We start from the raw sequence: 20,009 nt of genomic DNA on the forward strand, positions 1-20,009 counted from the left end.
TAAGAGTCTGTTCAGAGAGAAAGTCACCTCTGAACGATTAACTTTGATATTTTGATTGTTGAATGTGTATTTGTCAAAATGTGGGTAATTATGTTAATTAAAGTGGAGCTGCTGAGCTTTGAGGAGGAAAATAGTGTCTTACAGTTTATGACCTGTGTTATAAAATATAGTTTTACTAACTGAGAGGACTCATTTGACCAAGACCACAGCAAAAAAATACATGCTGCTGTTTAATGTGATTTTGTTAATGATTAATATGAAATATCTGTCAACACAGTGACTTTAATATCCTGTGACTTCTTTAAATGTATTTATATGTTATGATGTAAAGTGATTGACTCTGCTATTGTAACAATTCATATTGATTCAATAATTATAGACTATCAACATAGCAGCATTATACACTCACCGGCCACTTCATTAGGTACACCTGTGCAATCTGATTCAATCAAATACAACAGCTCTGCTATAAATTCTGCTTTTATGAAGTTTATACAGTTTCAGTTTTTGTTGACATTGTTAAGAGGGTGATAATTCTACTTTATGTATATTATTGAGGTCGTAGTGGGTGATGGTGATGTACTAAGGTGCATTATATTGAATGGTGTTTCTAATATTTTGTCCACTCCATTAACACACATGAGTGGGGCAACATTTTGGGAAAACCGTTCAATATAATGCACCTCAATATGCCACCGCCACCTAGTACGGCCTCAGTAATAAACATAGAGTACAATTATCACCTTTTTGACAATGTTAACAAAAACTGAATTACCTGTGAATTAGATTGTACAGGTGAACATGTTGAAGTAGCCGGTGACTGTATAAGAAAACTACCAAATGAACCTTTATATTGATTTAGCATAGACACAAAAATATGAATGTGAAATTGAATAAATCAGCTAACATTAGACACTTTTAATGTAATAGATAACCTGAATAGATAATATTCAGTAGTGACAGTAATGACGTCTCAGCTCTGGTGAAAAATGTCAAAATCTGCTGTCAGTTCCTGTTTATAGAGGTGAAGGCTGCTCTGTAACTCTGTCACCAACAGATGGCGCCAACATGTTCCTCAGAGTCAAATACTTTACTGTAAGCTAAAGAAAACAAATCAAACTCCATTGTACTGCTGTGTGTTCCTTTTATTCTAATAATACAACAGATTTAAAACATAAATAACTCATCAAAAGTACATTTTATCAAATAGAGTTGATTCGGAAAACAGTTTTTAAACATAATTGTACTAGTGTTTGTTTCTTTTATGCTGATCATCATCTCAACATTGCAGTTTATCAATCCATGTATACACCACCAAAATGAAACACACAGTCTGCAGAAGCTCTGTCAGAATTAAATACGGAATTAAAATAAAACTATATTAAAACACTTGTTTCCAAAGAATAAAACAACACATTCACAACAGAAATAACTCATCAAAAGACTCAAGAATATAAAAATCTAAATCTGATGACTGAAACTGTCACAAAACTGAAACAATCAAAGCATTCAGTACAGTGGATATATACTACTATACAATGTTGTTTGACTAAAAACAAGATGCTGATAACCAGGATAATTAACAGCTTTGATTTGTAAAGTTTGTGGCCTGATGATGTGATACAGTTTCAGTATTTTGTAGTCATATTTTCTTGTAGATTCATATTTATTTTAAGAGGTGACACAACTAACTTACAAAATAAATCTATTTTTATAAAGGCTAAAAAAGCATCAGAGCAATCAGAGTATTTAACAACATCAGTAAATATTCTGTTGAAATTCATTACAAAGTCAGCATAATATCAAAAGCAGGAGTCACCATCTTTAATACATTTATTCTAAAGAGAAAATAACTAAATCCTGAACGGCTCAACGTCTTTAAACAATTCAGATGAGAACAAAAGTTTAGGTGTTCATGATTTTACATAAAAACAAGAAATAAATAATATCTGTGACAACAAATCAGATCTGTTGAAGAACAAAAGAACAAATAATAATCAATCAGAGCCAGAAGGATTTTTGATACACTGAACAACTGAGACTCTGAGTTTAAAGTGTAAAAAACTGAATTAACTTGATTTCTAATTACAATGAAAGTTTAAAAAGTTCCCCACCTGTATTATTTCATACAGTCATTACAGTGTTTATTATATCTATATTATATTGTGTTCTGAATAAAAACAAGATGCTGCTAACCAGGTTTAAAAGTTATAATAAAAACAGATTTGATTTGAATCTTTATAAAAGTTCAACCTCAGATGATGTAATACAGTGATGATTTTATTTATCTTCAAATAATGTGATCTAAATATATATTGAAGTCAGAATATATATGTAATAGTTTTAATCTTCTTTAAAGTGACTTTTTCTGTTTTGTACTTGAAAACCAGTTTGGATAATTTGTTTAATTGAGACAAAAAAAGACAACAACAAAAAATCAAATCTGTTTAAAACAAAAGAAAAAAGTCAAATCAAAATGTTGATAACACAAACCTTCCTGAACATCACAGAGAAATCTCAGTTTGACAGATTTTGATATCAGTGGTTTTAGCATCACCAGCTCGTCCAATACAAAAATAAGGGAAGAGTTTCTCAGTGAAAGTGTCTCTGTGAGTGTAGATGTGAGTCTCGTCTTCAGGGTCGTAGAAGGACACCTCCCCCCTGTCATAGTCCAGCTGGACTCTGATCCTCTGGAGACTCTTCTTCACTCTGACAGTGTCACCAACATCATCAGTGTATTTTCCACTGCGATGCAGCAAACACCAGAATCCATATTCTGGTGTTAGAAATATATTTCCCTTCCTGTTAATTGACTCTTTAGCCAAACCCACAGTCCAGTCAGGATGGTCTCCCACCTCCACGTCCCAGCTGTGTTTCCCTGAGCCGAAGCCCTCAGAGCCCAGAACAGTGGCATACTTAGTGTTTCTCTCTGGATTATCAGGGAGCTGCTGATCTGTGTCTCCATTTCTCACACTGGTCAGATCATCAGACAGATAGAACCATCCACTGGCAGTGTTTGGGTCCAGAATGAAAGGACTGAAGTGGACCTTCTCCTTCATCTTCTCCCAGACTCTGAAGGACAGGTTGCCCAGGTGTTTGGCCTCATCTATCAGCGCTCCTGAGACCAGCTGTGGATCTGACAGTGAGCTCTGGGCTCTGGCTCTGGTCTGAGTGTGTTTATAACTGCTGAGGAATGACACGTTGTGTTTCTGCAGGTCTTCTTCAACAGCAGAGATACTGTCTGACAGAGAGGAGATCTGCTCCTGAATCCTCTTCATCTCTCTGCTCATAGTCTTCCCCTTCTGCTCCTCTTCCTCCCTCAGAGCTGTCAGTCTGGACTCCTCTTCCTCTTTCAGGAACTGGTGGAGCTTGTTGAACTCTGCTCTGATCTGCTTCTCTGTGGACAACAGCTGCTTCTTGGAGTGTTGAATCATTTCATTGTATGTTTTCTCCACTTCTTCATATTTGTTCTTCTTGTCCTGTAGAGGCTTTAAGTCAGATTTCAGCTGGTCCTTCAGGTCACTGACTGCTTCTTCTACAGGAACCACCTTGTGACCGTGATGGAGAGAAAACTCACAGACAGGACACACAGCTCTCTGTTCATCTTTACAGAACAATTTAGGCTCTTCTTGATGTTTGCTGCACACCACCTCCACCTTCTTTTCTCCTTTTTCTGTCTCAGATGATCCAGCTTTCTGTTTCCCAGTAAATGAGTCAGCTAGTTCCTTCAGTGAAAAGTTCACATATGGACGATCCTTTGAAAATGTCCTTTTACAAATGGGACAGTTTTGGTTTTTAGCTTGTTCCCAGAATTTTTGCAGACAGCTTGAACAGAAACTGTGGCCGCAGCTCAGAGACACAGGATCTCTGAAAGTCTCTGAACACACATGGCAGCTCAGGAAACGTTCAAAAAGAGCATCTTTCTCAGCCATTTTCTCTGTTGTTTAAATGATCTTTCAATAGTTAGACTCACCAAGTTACTGTTCCTTCACTTGATCACCTCAAATCCTTCAAATGTGTGTTTTCCAGCAGAGATCTCACACCCTGTAATGGCGTCTCAGCTCTGATCAACGATGTCAAAATCTACTTTCATTTGTACTCACTTATAAACATGAAATAAGGAGAGGATGGACCTTTACTCCTTCAGGGAGGCGTGAACATTTCAACTGACTGACATTAAACCAGCTTTACAAGATTTTTTTTTCAACTAGCAGGAACATGTACCAGGAAACATTTTCTACTTACAGTACATGTTTTGTTTATTTCCTCATACATATTTTTTCTCACCTTGAACAATTTATTGTTGTTTTTTTCTTTTCTCCAAAGAAAGAGTAACAGGAGTACTTGAGTCTGTCCCATCATGCAGTGGTTGAAAGGTCATTATCATAAGATTAACAGCTGAGATTGAAATATTCCTGAATGCAGAGCTGCAGGCTGACTCAGAGTACACCTCTTTTATTTTAGTTTCATTTAAGGTTGGTCAAATATTTAAATCAACTTTGTGTGTTTAAGCTGCAGCTCATAAGTAGCCTTAATCACGTGAACATAGCATGTGGCTTATTTTGTTTCAAAATGATTATTTTCTTTATTTTCTTAATTATTTTAATATCTGTTCTCTGTTTTTTAGACAACTGGAGAGTGATCAGCAGTCCCTGAGCCTATAGCCTTTAAGCATTACTCACTTCTATGTTGTTAAATAATCTAAATATCTGTAGATTTCTCTTTGAGTACCAGAGGACCTGACAACCTTATCTTTACTTCTACTGTATTGTAGGATCTGGCTGCTGCTGTGTTTTGCTTATTATCCTGATTTTATGTAACATTGTTTTTATTTATTGTCTATTAATGTTCTTTGATTGTCCACCTTGATGTTTGTTTGTTGATTATATTTATTAGTAGATGGACAATTTCAATGCTGACTGTCTTCAGGTGTTAGCCCAGTTTTTTAATAATTTCACTCAAGTCACTTTTTATCTTTATCTTTTATGATACTGATGCTCTAACTCACTTAGTTCCTTTGGATGGTTTTTCCTCACCTCTACACGAGGTGGCGGTATTGTGCACAATCACACTTTCTCTGCTTGCTATGTTGACCGGAACAAACAGCACTCAGATGGAAGACAGTGAGATTTTAGCTCCTGAAACTTTTTGTTAAATGTGAGGCTTTATATAAGCCCTTTCCATACTCTACTCGCTAGCATGTCAAAAGTGATACCAATGGATGCTTGAGGGTTTGCAGTTTCATTCAACACCATGGTCTTCTATCTAGGGTCAATGGTAACCTGAATAAATGTAGTCTACTGTTTTGTGTCCCTGCCACTTACCAGTCCCTCTGCTGTCTGTCCCTCATCATGTCCAGCCTGTGGATGCTCATCAGGTTCAACTTCCACCTGCTCCTCAACACTTTGTCCAACGTCTAGGACTACATCTACTGCTGCTGGAGTTGTAATGCAGCCACAAATCTCTGTGAGCTTTTTACATTTTGATGCATCAGTCTCGAGTGACTTGGCTTTCTTTTCTTTTAACTTTTCCCATCCACCTTTCTCCCTACGTTTTCTGCTTGCCATTATTGCCACAACTAATGATTTTACTCTTCTTTGTCAGTTTTTATTTTTTAAATTTAGCAAACCAATTATCGTATTAGCGCCCCCTGCTGTTGGCTATTGCGTTATTGACATTTTGGTGGACTTTTCCAGAAAGGTCAGATTGCCAGTCTTCTCCTTGACAGTAACGACATCTCAGCTCTGGTCAACAATGTCAAAATCTGCGGTCAATTCCTGTTTATAGAGGTGAACGCTGCTCTGTAACGTAGTCACCAGCAGATGGCGCCAACATTTCCCTCAGAGTCAAATATATTACTGTTAACTAAAGAAAACAAATCAAACTCCATTGTACTGCTGTTTGTTTCTTTTATTCTAATAATACAACAGATTTACAACATAAATAACTCATCAAAAGTACATTTTATCAAATAGAGTTTATTCGGAAAACAGTTTTTAAACATAATTGTACTGGTGTTTGTTTCTTTTATGCTGATCATCATCTCAACATTGCAGTTTATCGATCCATGTATACACCACCAAAATGACACACACAGTCTGCAGAAGCTCTGTCAGAATTAAACACTGAATTAAAATAAAACTATATTAAAACTCTTGTTTCCAAAGAATAAAACAACACATTCACAACAGAAATAACTCCTCAAAAGACTCAAGAATATAAAAATCTAAATCTGATGACTGAAACTGTCACAAAACTGAAACAATCAAAGCATTCAGTGCATTGGATATATACTACTATACAATGTTGTCTGACTAAAAACAAGATGCTGATAACTAAGGACAATTAACAGCTTTGAGATTTGAAAGCATCGGAGCAATCAGAGTATTTTACAACATCAGTAAATATTCTGTTGAAATTCATTACAAAGTCAGCATAATATCAAAAGCAGGAGTCACCATCTTTAATACATTTATTCTAAAGAGAAAATAAATAAATCCTGAACGGCTCAACGTCTTTAAACAATTCAGATGAGAACAAAAGTTTAGGTGTTCATGATTTTACATAAAAACAAGAAATAAATAATATCTGTGACAACAAATCTGATCTTTTGAAGAACAAAATAACAAATAATAATCAATCAGAGCCAGAAGTATTTTTGATACACTGAACAACTGAGACTCTGAGTTAAGTGTAAAAAAAAAAGTGAATTAACTCACAAAAGATTGATTTCAAATTTCAATTAAAGTTTGAAAAGTTCCCCACCTGTATTATTTCATACAGTCATTACAGTGTTTATTATATCTATATTATATTGTGTTCTGAATAAAAACAAGATGCTACTAACCAGGTTTAAAAGTTATAATAAAAACTGTTTTGATTTGTATATTTATAAAAGTTCAACCTCAGATGATGTAACACAGTCTCAGAGATACAGTGATGATTTTATTTATCTTGAAAATGTGATTGAAGTCAGAATATATAAGTAATAGTTTTAATTTTCTTTAAAAGTGACTTTTTCTGTTTTGTACTTGAAAACCAGTTTGGATAATTTGTTTAATTGAGACAAAAAAAGACAACAACAAAAAATCAAATCTGTTTAAAACAAAAGAAAAAAGGTAAAATCAAAATGTTGATAACACAAACCTTCCTGAACATCACAGAGAAATCTCAGTTTGACAGATTTTGATATCAGTGGTTTTAGCATCACCAGACTTTCCAATACAGAAAAAAGGGAAGAGTTTCTCAGTGAAAGTGTCTCTGTGAGTGAAGATGTGAGTCTCGTCTTCAGGGTCGTAGAAGGACACCTCCCCCTTGTCATAGTCCAGCTGGACTCTGATCCTCTGGAGACTCTTCTTCACTGTGACAGTCTCACCAACACAATTAGTGTATTTTCCACTACGATGTGTTATACACCAGAATCCATATTCTGGTGTTAGAAATATCTCTCCCTTCCTGTCAACTGAATCTTTAGCCAAACCCACAGACCAGACAGGATGGTCTCCCACCTCCACCTCCCAGCTGTGTTTCCCTGAGCTGAAACCCTCAGAGCCCAGAACAGTGGGAGCATTAGTGTTTCTCTCTGGATTATCAGGGAGCTGCTGATATGTGTCTCCATATCTCACACTGGTCAGATCATCAGACAGATAGAACCATCCACTGGCAGTGTTTGGGTCCAGAATGACAGGACTGAAGTGGACCTTCTCCTTCATCTTCTCCCAGACTCTGAAGGACAGGTTGCCCAGGTGTCTGGCCTCATCTATCAGCGCTCCTGAGACCAGCTGTGGATCTGACAGTGAGCTCTGGGCTCTGGCTCTGGTCTGAGTGGGTTTATAACTGTTGAGGAATGACACGTTGTGTTTCTGCAGGTCTTCTTCAACAGCAGAGATACTGTCTGACAGAGAGGAGATCTGCTCCTGAATCCTCTTCATCTCTCTGCTCATAGTCTTCCCCTTCTGCTCCTCTTCCTCCCTCAGAGCTGCCAGTCTGGACTCCTCTTCCTCTTTCAGGAACTGGTGGAGCTTGTTGAACTCTGCTCTGATCTGCTTCTCTGTGGACAACAGCTGCTTCTTGGAGTGTTGAATCATTTCATTGTATGTTTTCTCCACTTGTTTGTATTTGTCCCTCTTGTCCTGTAGAGGCTTTAAGTCAGATTTCAGCTGGTCCTTCAGGTCACTGACTGCTTGTTCTACAGGAACCACCTTGTGACCGATTTGGTGAGGAAAATCACAGGTAGGACACACAGCTCTCTGTTCATCTTTACAGAACAATTTAGGCTCTTCTTGATGTTTGCTACACACCACCTCCACCTTCTTTTCTACTTTTTCGGTCTCAGGTGATCCAACTTTCAGTTTCCCAGCAAAGGAGTCAGCTAGTTCCTTCAGTGTGAAGTCCACATGTGGATTATCCTTTGACGATTTTCTTTTACAAATGGGACAGTTTTTGTTTTTAGCTTGGTCCCAGAATTTTTGCAGACAGCTTGAACAAAATTTGTGGCTGCAGCTCAGAGACACAGGATCTCTGAAAGTCTCTGAACACACATGGCAGCTCAGGTAACGTTCAAAAAGAGCATCATTCTCAGCCATTTGTTTTGTTGTCTAAATTATCTTTCAATAGTTAGACTCACCAAGTTACTGTCCCTTCACTTGATCACTTTAAATCCTTTAAATTTGTGTTTTCCAGCAGAAATCTCACAACCTGTAATGGCGTCTCAGCTCTGATCAACAATGTAAAAATCTACTTTCATTTGTACTCACTTATAAACATGACATAAGGGGAGGATGGTGCTTTATTGCTTCAGGGAGGAGTGAACATTTCAACTGACTGACTGACACTAAACCAGCTTTGCAACATTTTTATTTCTCAACCAACAGGAACATGTACCAGGAAGCATTTTCTATCAGTTTGACCCTGTGTATTCCTTTAAAAAAAAAAAAATCTCAGGTTGAAAAATGTATTGCTGTTTTTTTCTCTTCTGAAAATGTCCTCATTCAGTTACAATTTCATATATTTGCCTGTTCAAGGTCACAGGAGGACTTAAGTCTGTCCCATCACGCAATGGTTGAAAGAGGCTGAAAAACAAATGTGAGAGATTGAAATGTTCCTGAATGCAGAGCTGCTGTAAACCTGGATAAGTTGATTGTACTTAAACCATTTGATTCAAGTGATTGCCTCAAAATTAATTTGCTCAAGTATAGTCAACTTAAATGTACAATAGTCAGAATTTTACATTTTTAAGTTATATTCACTTAAATGGTTGAAATAATCAACAATCGAAAAATAATTGTGGAGTCTACTTAAAAGTACTATAGTCAAAACTTAATATTATAAGTTAAATACGCTTGAAATCCTAGTTTTATTAAAAATATGAATATATTAAATGTTAAAATATTATGTTTTGGGATAAGAACATTCCAATTAAATAATTTTTCTTTTTTCAATGACCACACAATGCAGTACATTTTATTTAGACATACAACAAAGGAACAAATATGTATTAACAATGATGAAACGAAGCGGTGGCGTAACGGGCATCGTGTCCGTCATTAGTTCAGGATACTCTGGTTCGAGTCTTTGCAGCAGCAGTTATATATTGATAATGTTTTCAGCGGAAGAACTTTGCTACATTTTCACTTGTTATGGAAATGCATACAACCCGAAAATGGTTTTTGTGTGTTTGTGCAGTGTGTAGTGTGTAAATGTGTGATGTGCATCTTCCTCCCTTTTCTGCCCTAAAACAGCACAAAGTCTAACCATGTTGTTTTACTTGTTATGAGTTTTTTATATTTCTGGGTGTAAACTTGTGTGACAGCCAGCATTTATCCGTTTTATTATGTCATATTTTAATTAAAGTTTTGGTTTCAAGAATTTTGACCTTTTTTTCATGAATGAAATAAAATGTTCTGTCATTATAACCAGCCACATGTCTGTAACTGCAAATTTACCTGGTCTCAATGAGCCTTCTGCTCAGTTACACAAATAAGAAATGATCATATATTTTAATTAGAAACGACACATGAATGTTTTGTCAATGTCTTGAAGATATTTTGAATGTATAAGTCTCATAAACTCATTATTTCGATTATTTTGTGGTGTATAAAATTATGCTCATGATGATAAGTACATTTGATAATGACTATACTAGAGAATAAGATAAAGTGTTAAGAAGTAAATATGTTAACCCCACACCTGCTGATTTATAGAGCACTTACTGATTGAGTTTAATGTGATGTAACCCATAGATATGAAATGTAAACCAAAAAAAAGTGTGTGAAACATAACCAAATGTACGTCATTTTACTTTATTCTTAAAATCACAGTAAGAGGAAAAGGCAAAACATAATGGTATATTTCAGGGTTGAAACATTGTCTTAAAGAACCAATTTTTTTTAAAGATTCCTGGTGATTTTTGAGACTCTGAAAACTTTGTGAACAACTGATCAGATTGAATGTTTTGACTCTACATTTCAAAGAGTTCAGACAAAACACTGAAAACAGCTTTCTACTTTCAGTCCTTCAAAGGTGTTTTTCAGCAGAAAATCTCTCAGCCTGTAACGATGTCTCAGCTCTGATCAATGACGGCAAAATCTACTCTCATTTGTACTCACTTATAAATTTGAAATAAGGAGAGGATGATGCTTTACTGCTTCAGGGAGGAGTGAACGTTTCAACTGACTGACTGACACTAAACCAGCTTTACAACATTTTTATTTCTTAACCAACAGCAACATGTACCAGGAAACATGTTCTGCTCGCATGTAACTTTGAATTTCTTTATTCCGTCAAGTTAGATTAAATTTTTTTCTCACCTTCAACAAGTGATTGTTGCTTTTCTTTTCCCCAAATGTTCTGCTTCATTAACAATTTCATATATTTTACTGTTCAGCGTCACAGGAGGACTTGAGTCTGTCCCATCATGCAGTGGTTGAAAGATTATTATCATAAGATTAACAGCTGAGATTGAAATGTTCCTGAATGCAGAGCTGCAGGCTGACTCAGAGTACACCTCTTTTATTTTATTTTTTTAAAATGTTGGTCAAATATTTAAATCAACTTTGTGTGTTTAAGCTGCAGCTCATAAGTAGCCTTAATCATGTTGGCATAACATGTGGCTTATTCTGTTTCAGAATTATTACTTTCTTTATTTTCTTAATTGTTTTAATATCTGTTTTTTAGACAACTTGAGAGCGATCAGCAGTCCCCGAGCCTATAACCTTTAAGCATTACTCACTTCTATGATGTTAAATAAACTAAATATCTGTAGATTTCTCTTTGAGTACCAGAGGACCTGACAACCTTATCTTTACTTCTACTGTATTGTAGGATGTGGCTGCTGCTGTGTTTTGCTTATTATCTTGATTTTTATGTAACATTATTTTATTTATTGTCTATTAATGTTCTTTGATTGTCCACCTTGATGTTTGTTCTTGATTATATTTTTTAGTAGATGGAACATTTTAATGTTGATTGTCTTCAGGTGTTAGCCCAGTTTTTTATTCATTTCAGTCAAGTCACTTTTCATCTTTATCTTTTATGATACTGATGCTCTATCTCACTTATTGCCTGTGAGTGGTCTTCCCCCTCTCTACACGAGGTGGCGGTATTGTGCACTATCACACTTTCTCTGCTTGCTGTGTTGACAGAAACAAACAACACTCAGGTGGAAGACAGTGAGATTTTAGCTCCCCAAACTTTTGGTTAAATGTGAGGCTTTATTTAAGCCCTTTCCCTACTCTACTCGCTAGCATGTCAACAGTGATACCAATGGATGCTTTAGGGTTTCAAGTTTCAGTAAACACCATGGTCTTCTATCTAGGGTCAATGCTAACCTGAATAAATGTAGTCTACTGTTTTGTGTCCCTGCCACTTACCAGTCCCTCTGCTGTCTGTCCCTCATCATGTCGAGCCTGTGGATGCTCATCAGGTTCAACTTCCACCTGTTCCTCAACACTTTGGCCGATGTCTAGGACTACATCTGCTAGTGGTGCAGTTGTAATGCAGCCAAAAATCTCTGTGAGCTTTTTACATTTTGATGCATCAGTCTCGAGAGACTTGGCTTTCTTTTCCTTTAACTTTTCCCATCCACCTTTCTCCCTACGTTTTCTGCTTGCCATTATTGCAACACAACTAATGATTTTACTCTTCTTTGTCAGTTTTTATTTTTTACATTTAGCAAACCAATTATCGTATTAGCGCCCCCTGCTGTTGGCTATTGCGTTATTGACTTTTTGGTGACTTTTCCAGAAAGGTCAGATTGCCAGTCTTCTCCTTGACAGTAACGACGTCTCAGCTCTGGTCAACAATGTCAAAATCTGCTGTCAGTTCCTGTTTATAGAGGTGAAAACTGCTCTGTAACTCTGTCACCAGCAGATGGCGCCAACATGTCCCTCAGAGTCAAATACATAACTGTAAACTAAAGAAAACAAATCAAACTCCATTGTACTGGTGTTTGTTTCTTCTATGCTGATCATCATCTCAACATTGCAGTTTATCAATCCATGTGTACACCACCAAAATGACACACACAGTCTGCAGAAGCTCTGTCAGAATTAAACACTGAATTAAAATAAAACTATATTAAAACTCTTGTTTCCAAAGAATAAAACAACACATTCACAACAGAAATAACTCATCAAAAGACTCAAGAACATAAAAATCTAAATCTGATGACTGAAACTGTCACTAAGCTGAAACAATCAAAACATTCAGTACAGTGGATATATACTACTATACAATGTTGTTTGACTAAAAACAAGATGCTGATAACCAGGATAATTAACAGCTTTGATTTGTAAAGTTTGTGGCCTGATGATGTGATACAGTTTCAGCATTTTGTAGTCATATTTTCTTGTCGATTCATCTTTATTTTAAGAGGTGACACAACTAACTTACACACTAATCATCAGAGCAATCAGTGTATTTAACAACATCAGTAAATATTCTGTTGAAATTCATTACAAAGTCAGCATAATATCAAAAGCAGGAGTCACCATCTTTAATACATTTATTCTAAAGAGAAAATAAATAAATCCTGAACGGCTCAACGTCTTTAAAACAAATCAGATGAGAACAAAAGGTGTTCATGATTTTACATAAAAACAAGAAAATAAACAACATCTGTGACAACAAATCAGATCTGTTGAAGAACAAAATAACAAATAATAATCAATCAGAGCCAGAATGATTTTTGATACACTGAACAACTGAGACTCTGAGTTTAAAGTGTAAAAAAATGAATTAACTCATCAAAACATTGATTTCTAGTTACAATGAAAGTTTAAAAAGTTCCCCACCTGTATTATTTCATACAGACATTACAGTGTTTATTATATCTATATTATATTGTGTTATGAATAAAAAAAAGATGCTACTAACCAGGTTTAAAAGTTATAATAAAAACAGATTTGATTTGTATATTTATAAAAGTTCAACCTCAGATGATGTAACACAGTCTTAGTGATACAGTGATGATTTTATTTTCTGGATCAAACTTTATTTATCTTGATAATATGATTGAAGTCAGAATATATAGGTGATAGTTTTAATACTCTTTTAAAAGTGTTTTTTTTTAAATTGAAAACTATTATTCACATGTGTCTGTTTTGTACATTAAAACCAGTTTGGATCATAAAATCAGTGACCCTCAACATGAATTCAAATCTACTTCAGACAAAAGAAAAAATAATAAAAAAGTAAAATCAAAATGTTGATAACACAAACCTTCCTGAACATCACAGAGAAATCTCAGTTTGACAGATTTTGATATCAGTGGTTTTAGCATCACCAACTGATACAATAGTGAAATAAGGGAAGAGTTTCTCAGTGAAAGTGTCTCTGTGAGTGTAGATGTGAGTCTCGTCTTCAGGGTCTTAGAAGGACACCTCCCCCCTGTCATAGTCCAGCTGGACTCTGATCCTCTGGAGACTCTTCTTCTCTGTGACAGTCTTAACAAGACCATTAGTGTATTTTCCATCATCATACATTAAACACCAGATTCCATATTTTGGTCAAGCTTTTCGCACTCCCTTCCTGTCAACTGACTCTTTAGCCAGACCCACATTCCAGCGAGGATGGTCTCCCACCTCCACCTCCCAGCTGTGTTTCCCTGAGCTGAAGCCCTCAGAGCCCAGAACATTGGAATAATTAGTGTTTCTCTCTGGATTATCAGGGAGCTGCTGCTTTGTGTCTCCTTGTCTCACACTGGTCAGATCATCAGACAGATAGAGACTGCGGGCTGCAGTGTTTGGGTCCAGAATAACAGGACTGAAGTGGACCTTCTCCTTCATCTTCTCCCAGACTCTGAAGGACAGGTTGCCCAGGTGTTTGGCCTCATCTATCAGCGCTCCTGAGACCAGCTGTGGATCTGACAGTGAGCACTGGGCTCTGGCTCTGGTCTGAGTGGGTTTATAACTGCTGAGGAATGACACGTTGTGTTTCTGCAGGTCTTCTTCAACAGCAGAGATACTGTCTGACAGAGAGGAGATCTGCTCCTGAATACTCTTCATCTCTCTGCTCATAGTCTTCCCCTTCTGATCCTCTTCCTCCCTCAGAGCTGCCAGTCTGGACTCCTCTTCCTCTTTCAGGAACTGGTGGAGCTTGTTGAACTCTGCTCTTATCTGCTTCTCTGTGGACAACAGCTGCTTCTTGGAGTGTTCAATCATTTCATTGTATGTTTTCTCCACTTGTTTGTATTTTTCCCTCTTGTCCTGTAGAGGCTTTAAGTCAGATTTCAGCTGGTCCTTCAGGTCACTGACTGCTTGTTCTACAGGAACCACCTTGTGACTCTGGTGGAAAGGAAACTCACAGACAGGACACACAGCTCTCTGTTCATCTTTACAGAACAATTTAGGCACTTCTTGATGTTTGCTGCACACCACCTCCACCTTGTTTTCTCCTTTTTCTGTCTCAGATGATCCAGCTTTCTGTTTCCCAGCAAAGGAGTCAGCTAGTTCCTTCAGTGTGAAGTTAACTCCAGGATTGTCTTTGGAGAATTTTCTTTTACAAATGGGACAGTTTTTGTTTTTAGCTTGTTCCCAGAATGTTTGCAGACAACTTGAACAAAATTTATGGCTGCAGCTCAGAGACACAGGATCTCTGAAAGTCTCTGAACACACGTGGCAGCTCAGGTAACGTTCAAGAACAGCATCTTTCTCAGCCATTTTCTCTGTTGTCTAAATTATCAATAGTCAGACTCACCAAGTTACTGTCCCTTCATTTGATCGCTTCAAATCCTTCATATGAGTGTTTTCCAGCAGAGATCTCACAACCTGTAATGGCGTCTGAGCTCTGATCAACAATGTCAAAGTTTACTTTCATTTGTACTCACTTATAAACATGAAATAAGCAGAGTATGGTGCTTCACTGTTTCAGGGAGGAGTGAACATTTCACTAAATCAGCTTAACAACATTTTTCTTTCTCAACTAGCAGGAACATGTACCAGGAAACATTTTATATCAACATGTCAGTTTGACTTTGTTTACTCCTCTTTTTTTTTTTATTGTCAGGTTGAACAATTCATTGTTGTTTTTTCTTTTCTCCAAATGTCCTCATGCTGATCCCCCTCAGAGTGATCAGCAGTCCCTGAGCCTATAGCCTTTAAGCATTACTCACTTCTATGATGTTAAATAATCTAAATATCTGTAGATTTCTATCTGAGTACCAGAGGACCTGACAACCTTATCTTTACTTCTACTGTATTATAGGATCTGGCTGCTGCTATGTTTTGCTTATTATCTTGATTTTATGTGACATTGTTTTTATTTATTGTCTATTAATGTTCTTTGATTGTCCACCTTGATGTTTGTTTGTTGATTATATTTATTAGTAGATGGACAATTTTAATGCTGACTGTCATCAGGCGTTAGCCCAGTTTTTTATTCATTTCAGTCAAGTCACTTTTTATCTTTATCTTTTAGCTCATCAGGTTTAACTTCCACCTGCTCCTCAACACTGCAGTTTTAATGCAGCCACAAAGCTCTGTGAGCTTTTTACTAGGGATGTTCCGATATTCCCAAACCCTTAATTTACGATACCGATATCACCCGATACCGATATTTGCAGGCTTTTTACACCAAAACTGTCAGATAACAACATAACATATCTCCTTTTGTTGAATTAACACATTATGCCTAATTTTATTGTGAGGCCCCGCTGGATGCATACATAAATGCAACATGGCATTCCAAATGTAAACACTGTCTGTGCAAAATAAGAGAACAACTTCAATTTAAGTTAGGGAAAAAAGTGGCAATATGGCACTGCCATATTTATTATGCTGCTTTGCAGTCATTGCAAATTACTAATTTAATATCCGTAGGGAACACTTGGAAATAGCTCCAAACCACAGACATAAGCCCCGTTTCTGGAGGCGGGACCTTTTATAGGAACGTCCTCTCACTCGGTCCTCTCAGCTGTTGTGTCTCTAGCAGAGTAGGACCCAGATAGGACCCACCGGACTCTGACGGTGACGTCACAGAGGCGACTCGCCAAAAGCATAACAGAGAAAACAACGAGGAGGTAAACCTCGTTTCTGTTTGTGTGTTCGTGTACATGGCGGTGGACGCTATGAACTTGTTCGCCACGGTTAGCAACCCACGAGTCCAGCGTGTTGTTGTTGTTATACTTCATCAAGCGCAAACGTCCCATGCTGTGTTCATGCAGGTTCGGAAATGCTGAAGCCTACAAAACAAATATCGGTTATAAAAACCTGATACCGATACTTCCCGATATTACATTTTTAAGTGAATATCGGCCGATAATATCGGAGGGCCGATAATATCGGACATCCCTACTTTTTACATTTTGATGCATCAGTCTCGAGAGACCTGGCTTTCTTTTCTTTTAACTTTTTCCATCCACCTTACATTCTCTGCTTGCCATTATGCCACAACTAATGATTTTCATCTTTGTCAGTTTTTTTTTTTTTTTTACATTTGGCAAACCAATTATCGTATTAGCGCCCCCTGCTGTTGGCTGTTGCGTTATCGGACTTTTTGGTGGACATTTCCAGAAAGGTCAGATTGCCAGTCTGCACCTGGACGGTAATGACATCTCATCTCTGATCAACAATGTTCGTTTTATATTGGACTATATCTATGATGCCTTTGTACTTTGTTTGAATGATGTATTATTTGGTTTTACAAATTATAGGAGACACTTAGACGATGTATTTTTTCTATGTAATCTCATCGTATTCCTGGCCAAGTATTATATTCTTAAATGTAAAGTGTTAAAAACTAAACCTTCCTTTTGTGCCTTTAAAAATGAGGCAGAGTCCTACATTAAAACATTATCTACCTCTTGCAATAGACAAGCTGTGAAAATGTTGATGCTGTGCTCCAAATTTAATGTATTGTTATAATTGTAATATATTTTTTTTAATATTGGGTACACCATTTTTATTTCATTTTTATGTTTTGTTTGTAACCCCTGGCGTTGTATATCTGTTTGTTTCCCTATTTTCATATTACTACTGCTGTTTCAAAACATATTTTTTCTGTAAATGATGCTTGTTGAACCAATAAAGCTTTATAAAAAAAATATATATATATGCTGTCAGTTCCTGTTTATAGAGGTGAATGCTGCTCTGTAACTCTGTCACCAGCAGATGGCGCCAACATGTCCCTAAGACTCAAATACTTTACTGTTAACTAAAGAAAACAAATCAAACTCCATTGTACTGCTGTTTGTTTCTTTTATGCTGATCATCATCTCAACATTGCAGTTTATCAATCCATGTATACACCACCAAAATGACACACACAGTCTGCAGAAGATCTGTCAGAATTAAACACTGAATTAAAAGAGTTTAAAGTGTAAAAAACTGAATTAACTCATCAAAAGATTGATTTCTAATTACAATGAAAGTTTAAAAAGTTCCCCACCTGTATTATTTCATACAGTCATTACAGTGTTTATTATATCTATATTATATTGTGTTATGAATAAAAACAAGATGCTACTAACCAGGTTTAAAAGTTATAATAAAAACAGATTTGATTTGTACCTTTATAAAAGTTCAACCTTTAGATGATGTAACACAGTCTCAGTGATACAGTGATGATTTTTTCTTCTGGATCAAACTTTATTATTATTTATTTAATCTTTTTTAAATGTGTTTTTTTTTTTAATTGAAAACTTTTATTGAGATTCACATGTGTCTGATTTGTACATTAAAACCAGTTTGGATATTTTGTTTCACTGAGCAACAAAATTCATTGACCCTCAACATGGAATCAAATCTGCTTCAGAAAGAAGAAAAAATTGTAAAAAAGTAAAATCAAAATGTTGATAACACAAACCTTCCTGAACAGATTTTGATATCAGTGGTTTTAGCATCACCAGCTGATCCAACATTTAAATAAAGGAATACTTTATCAGTGAAAGTGTCTCTGTGAGTGTAGATGTGAGTATTGTCTTCAGGGTCGTAGAAGGACACCTCCCCTCTGTCATAGTCCAGCTGGACTCTGATCCTCTGGAGACTCTTCTTCACTGTGACAGTCTGACCAACAACATTAGTGTATTCTCCACTGCGATGCTTTAAACACCAGATTCCATATTCTGGTTTAGCAAATCGCTTTCCCTTCCTGTCAACTGACTCTTTAGCCAAACCCACATTCCAGACAGGATGGTCTCCCACCTCCACCTCCCAGCTGTGTTTCCCTGAGCTGAAGCCTTCAGAGCCCAGAATAGAGGCACCATTAGTGTGTCTCTCTGGATTATCAGGGAGCTGCTGCTTTGTGTCTCCATATCTCACACTGGTCAGATCATCAGACAGATAAAGACGGGGGTATGCAGTGTTTGGGTCCAGAATGACAGGACTGAAGTGGACCTTCTCCTTCATCTTCTCCCAGACTCTGAAGGACAGGTTGCCCAGGTGTTTGGCCTCATCTATCAGCGCTCCTGAGACCAGCTGTGGATCTGACAGTGAGCTCTGGGCTCTGGCTCTGGTCTGAGTGGGTTTATAACTGCTGAGGAATGACACGTTGTGTTTCTGCAGGTCTTCTTCAACAGCAGAGATACTGTCTGACAGAGAGGAGATCTGCTCCTGAATCCTCTTCATCTCTCTGCTCATAGTCTTCCCCTTCTGCTCCTCTTCCTCCCTCAGAGCTGCCAGTCTGGACTCCTCTTCCTCTCTCAGGAACTGGTGGAGCTTGTTGAACTCTGCTCTGATCTGCCTCTCTGTGGACAACAGCTGCTTTGTGAAGTGTTGAATCATTTCATTGTATGTTTTCTCCACTTGTTTGTATTTGTCCTTCTTGTCCTGTAGAGACTTTAAGTCACATTTCAGCTGGTCCTTCAGGTCACTGACTGCTTCTTCTACAGGAACCACCTTGTGACCGTGGTGGAGAGAAAAATCACAGACAGGACACACAGCTCTCTGTTCATCTTTACAGAACAATTTAGGCTCTTCTTGATGTTTGCTACACACCACCTCCACCTTCTTTTCTGCTTTTACTGTCTCAGATGATCCAGCTTTCTGTCTCCCAGCAAAGGAGTCAGCTAGTTCCTTCAGTGTGAAGTCCACATATGGATGATCCTTTGAAGATTTTCTTTTACAAATGGGACAGTTTTTGTTTTTAGCTTGTTCCCAGAATTTTTGCAGACAGCTTGAACAAAATTTATGGCTGCAGCTCAGAGACACAGGATCTCTGAAAGTCTCTGAACACACATGGCAGTGCAGGTAACGTTCAAGAAGAGCAATTTTCTCAGCCATTTTCTCTGTTGTCTAAATGATCTTTCAATAGTCAGACTCACCAACTTACTGTTCCTTCACTTGATCACTTCAAATCCTTCAAACGAGTGTTTTCGAGCAGAGATCTCACAACCTGTAATGGCGTCTCAGCTCTGATCAACGATGTGTAAAAATCTACTTTCATTTGTACTCACTTATAAACATGACATAAGGAGAGGATGGTGCTTTATTGCTTCAGGGAGGAGTGAACATTTCAACTGACTGACTGACACTAAACCAGCTTTACAACATTTTTCTTTCTCAACCAACAGGAAC

At 37.1% G+C, this 20,009-nt stretch overlaps 3 protein-coding genes and 1 pseudogene across 3 annotated transcripts; all 4 read right to left on the minus strand.

Moving 5' to 3' along the window:
- Positions 1-2,504: 2,504 nt before the first annotated feature.
- Positions 2,505-3,932, minus strand: LOC133979622 (nuclear factor 7, brain-like). The gene has a single exon (XM_062418181.1). The coding sequence runs from the start codon at positions 3,930-3,932 to the stop codon at positions 2,505-2,507; it is 1,428 nt and encodes a 475-aa protein (XP_062274165.1).
- A 3,225-nt stretch (positions 3,933-7,157) lies between these two features.
- On the minus strand, positions 7,158-8,585 carry LOC133979690 (zinc-binding protein A33-like). The gene has a single exon (XM_062418262.1). The coding sequence runs from the start codon at positions 8,583-8,585 to the stop codon at positions 7,158-7,160; it is 1,428 nt and encodes a 475-aa protein (XP_062274246.1).
- A 5,145-nt stretch (positions 8,586-13,730) lies between these two features.
- Positions 13,731-15,158, minus strand: LOC133979734 (nuclear factor 7, ovary-like; annotated as a pseudogene).
- Positions 15,159-16,626: 1,468 nt separating this feature from the next.
- LOC133979418 (nuclear factor 7, brain-like) lies at positions 16,627-19,715 on the minus strand. The gene is made up of 2 exons (XM_062417929.1): positions 18,301-19,715; positions 16,627-16,678 (listed from the first exon to the last, which is right to left on the minus strand). The coding sequence occupies exons 1-2, from the start codon at positions 19,713-19,715 to the stop codon at positions 16,627-16,629; spliced, it is 1,467 nt and encodes a 488-aa protein (XP_062273913.1).
- Between the last annotated feature and the right edge of the window lie 294 nt (positions 19,716-20,009).

This window comes from Scomber scombrus, chromosome 4, assembly GCF_963691925.1.
Source record: "Scomber scombrus chromosome 4, fScoSco1.1, whole genome shotgun sequence".
Lineage (NCBI taxonomy): Eukaryota > Metazoa > Chordata > Actinopteri > Scombriformes > Scombridae > Scomber > Scomber scombrus.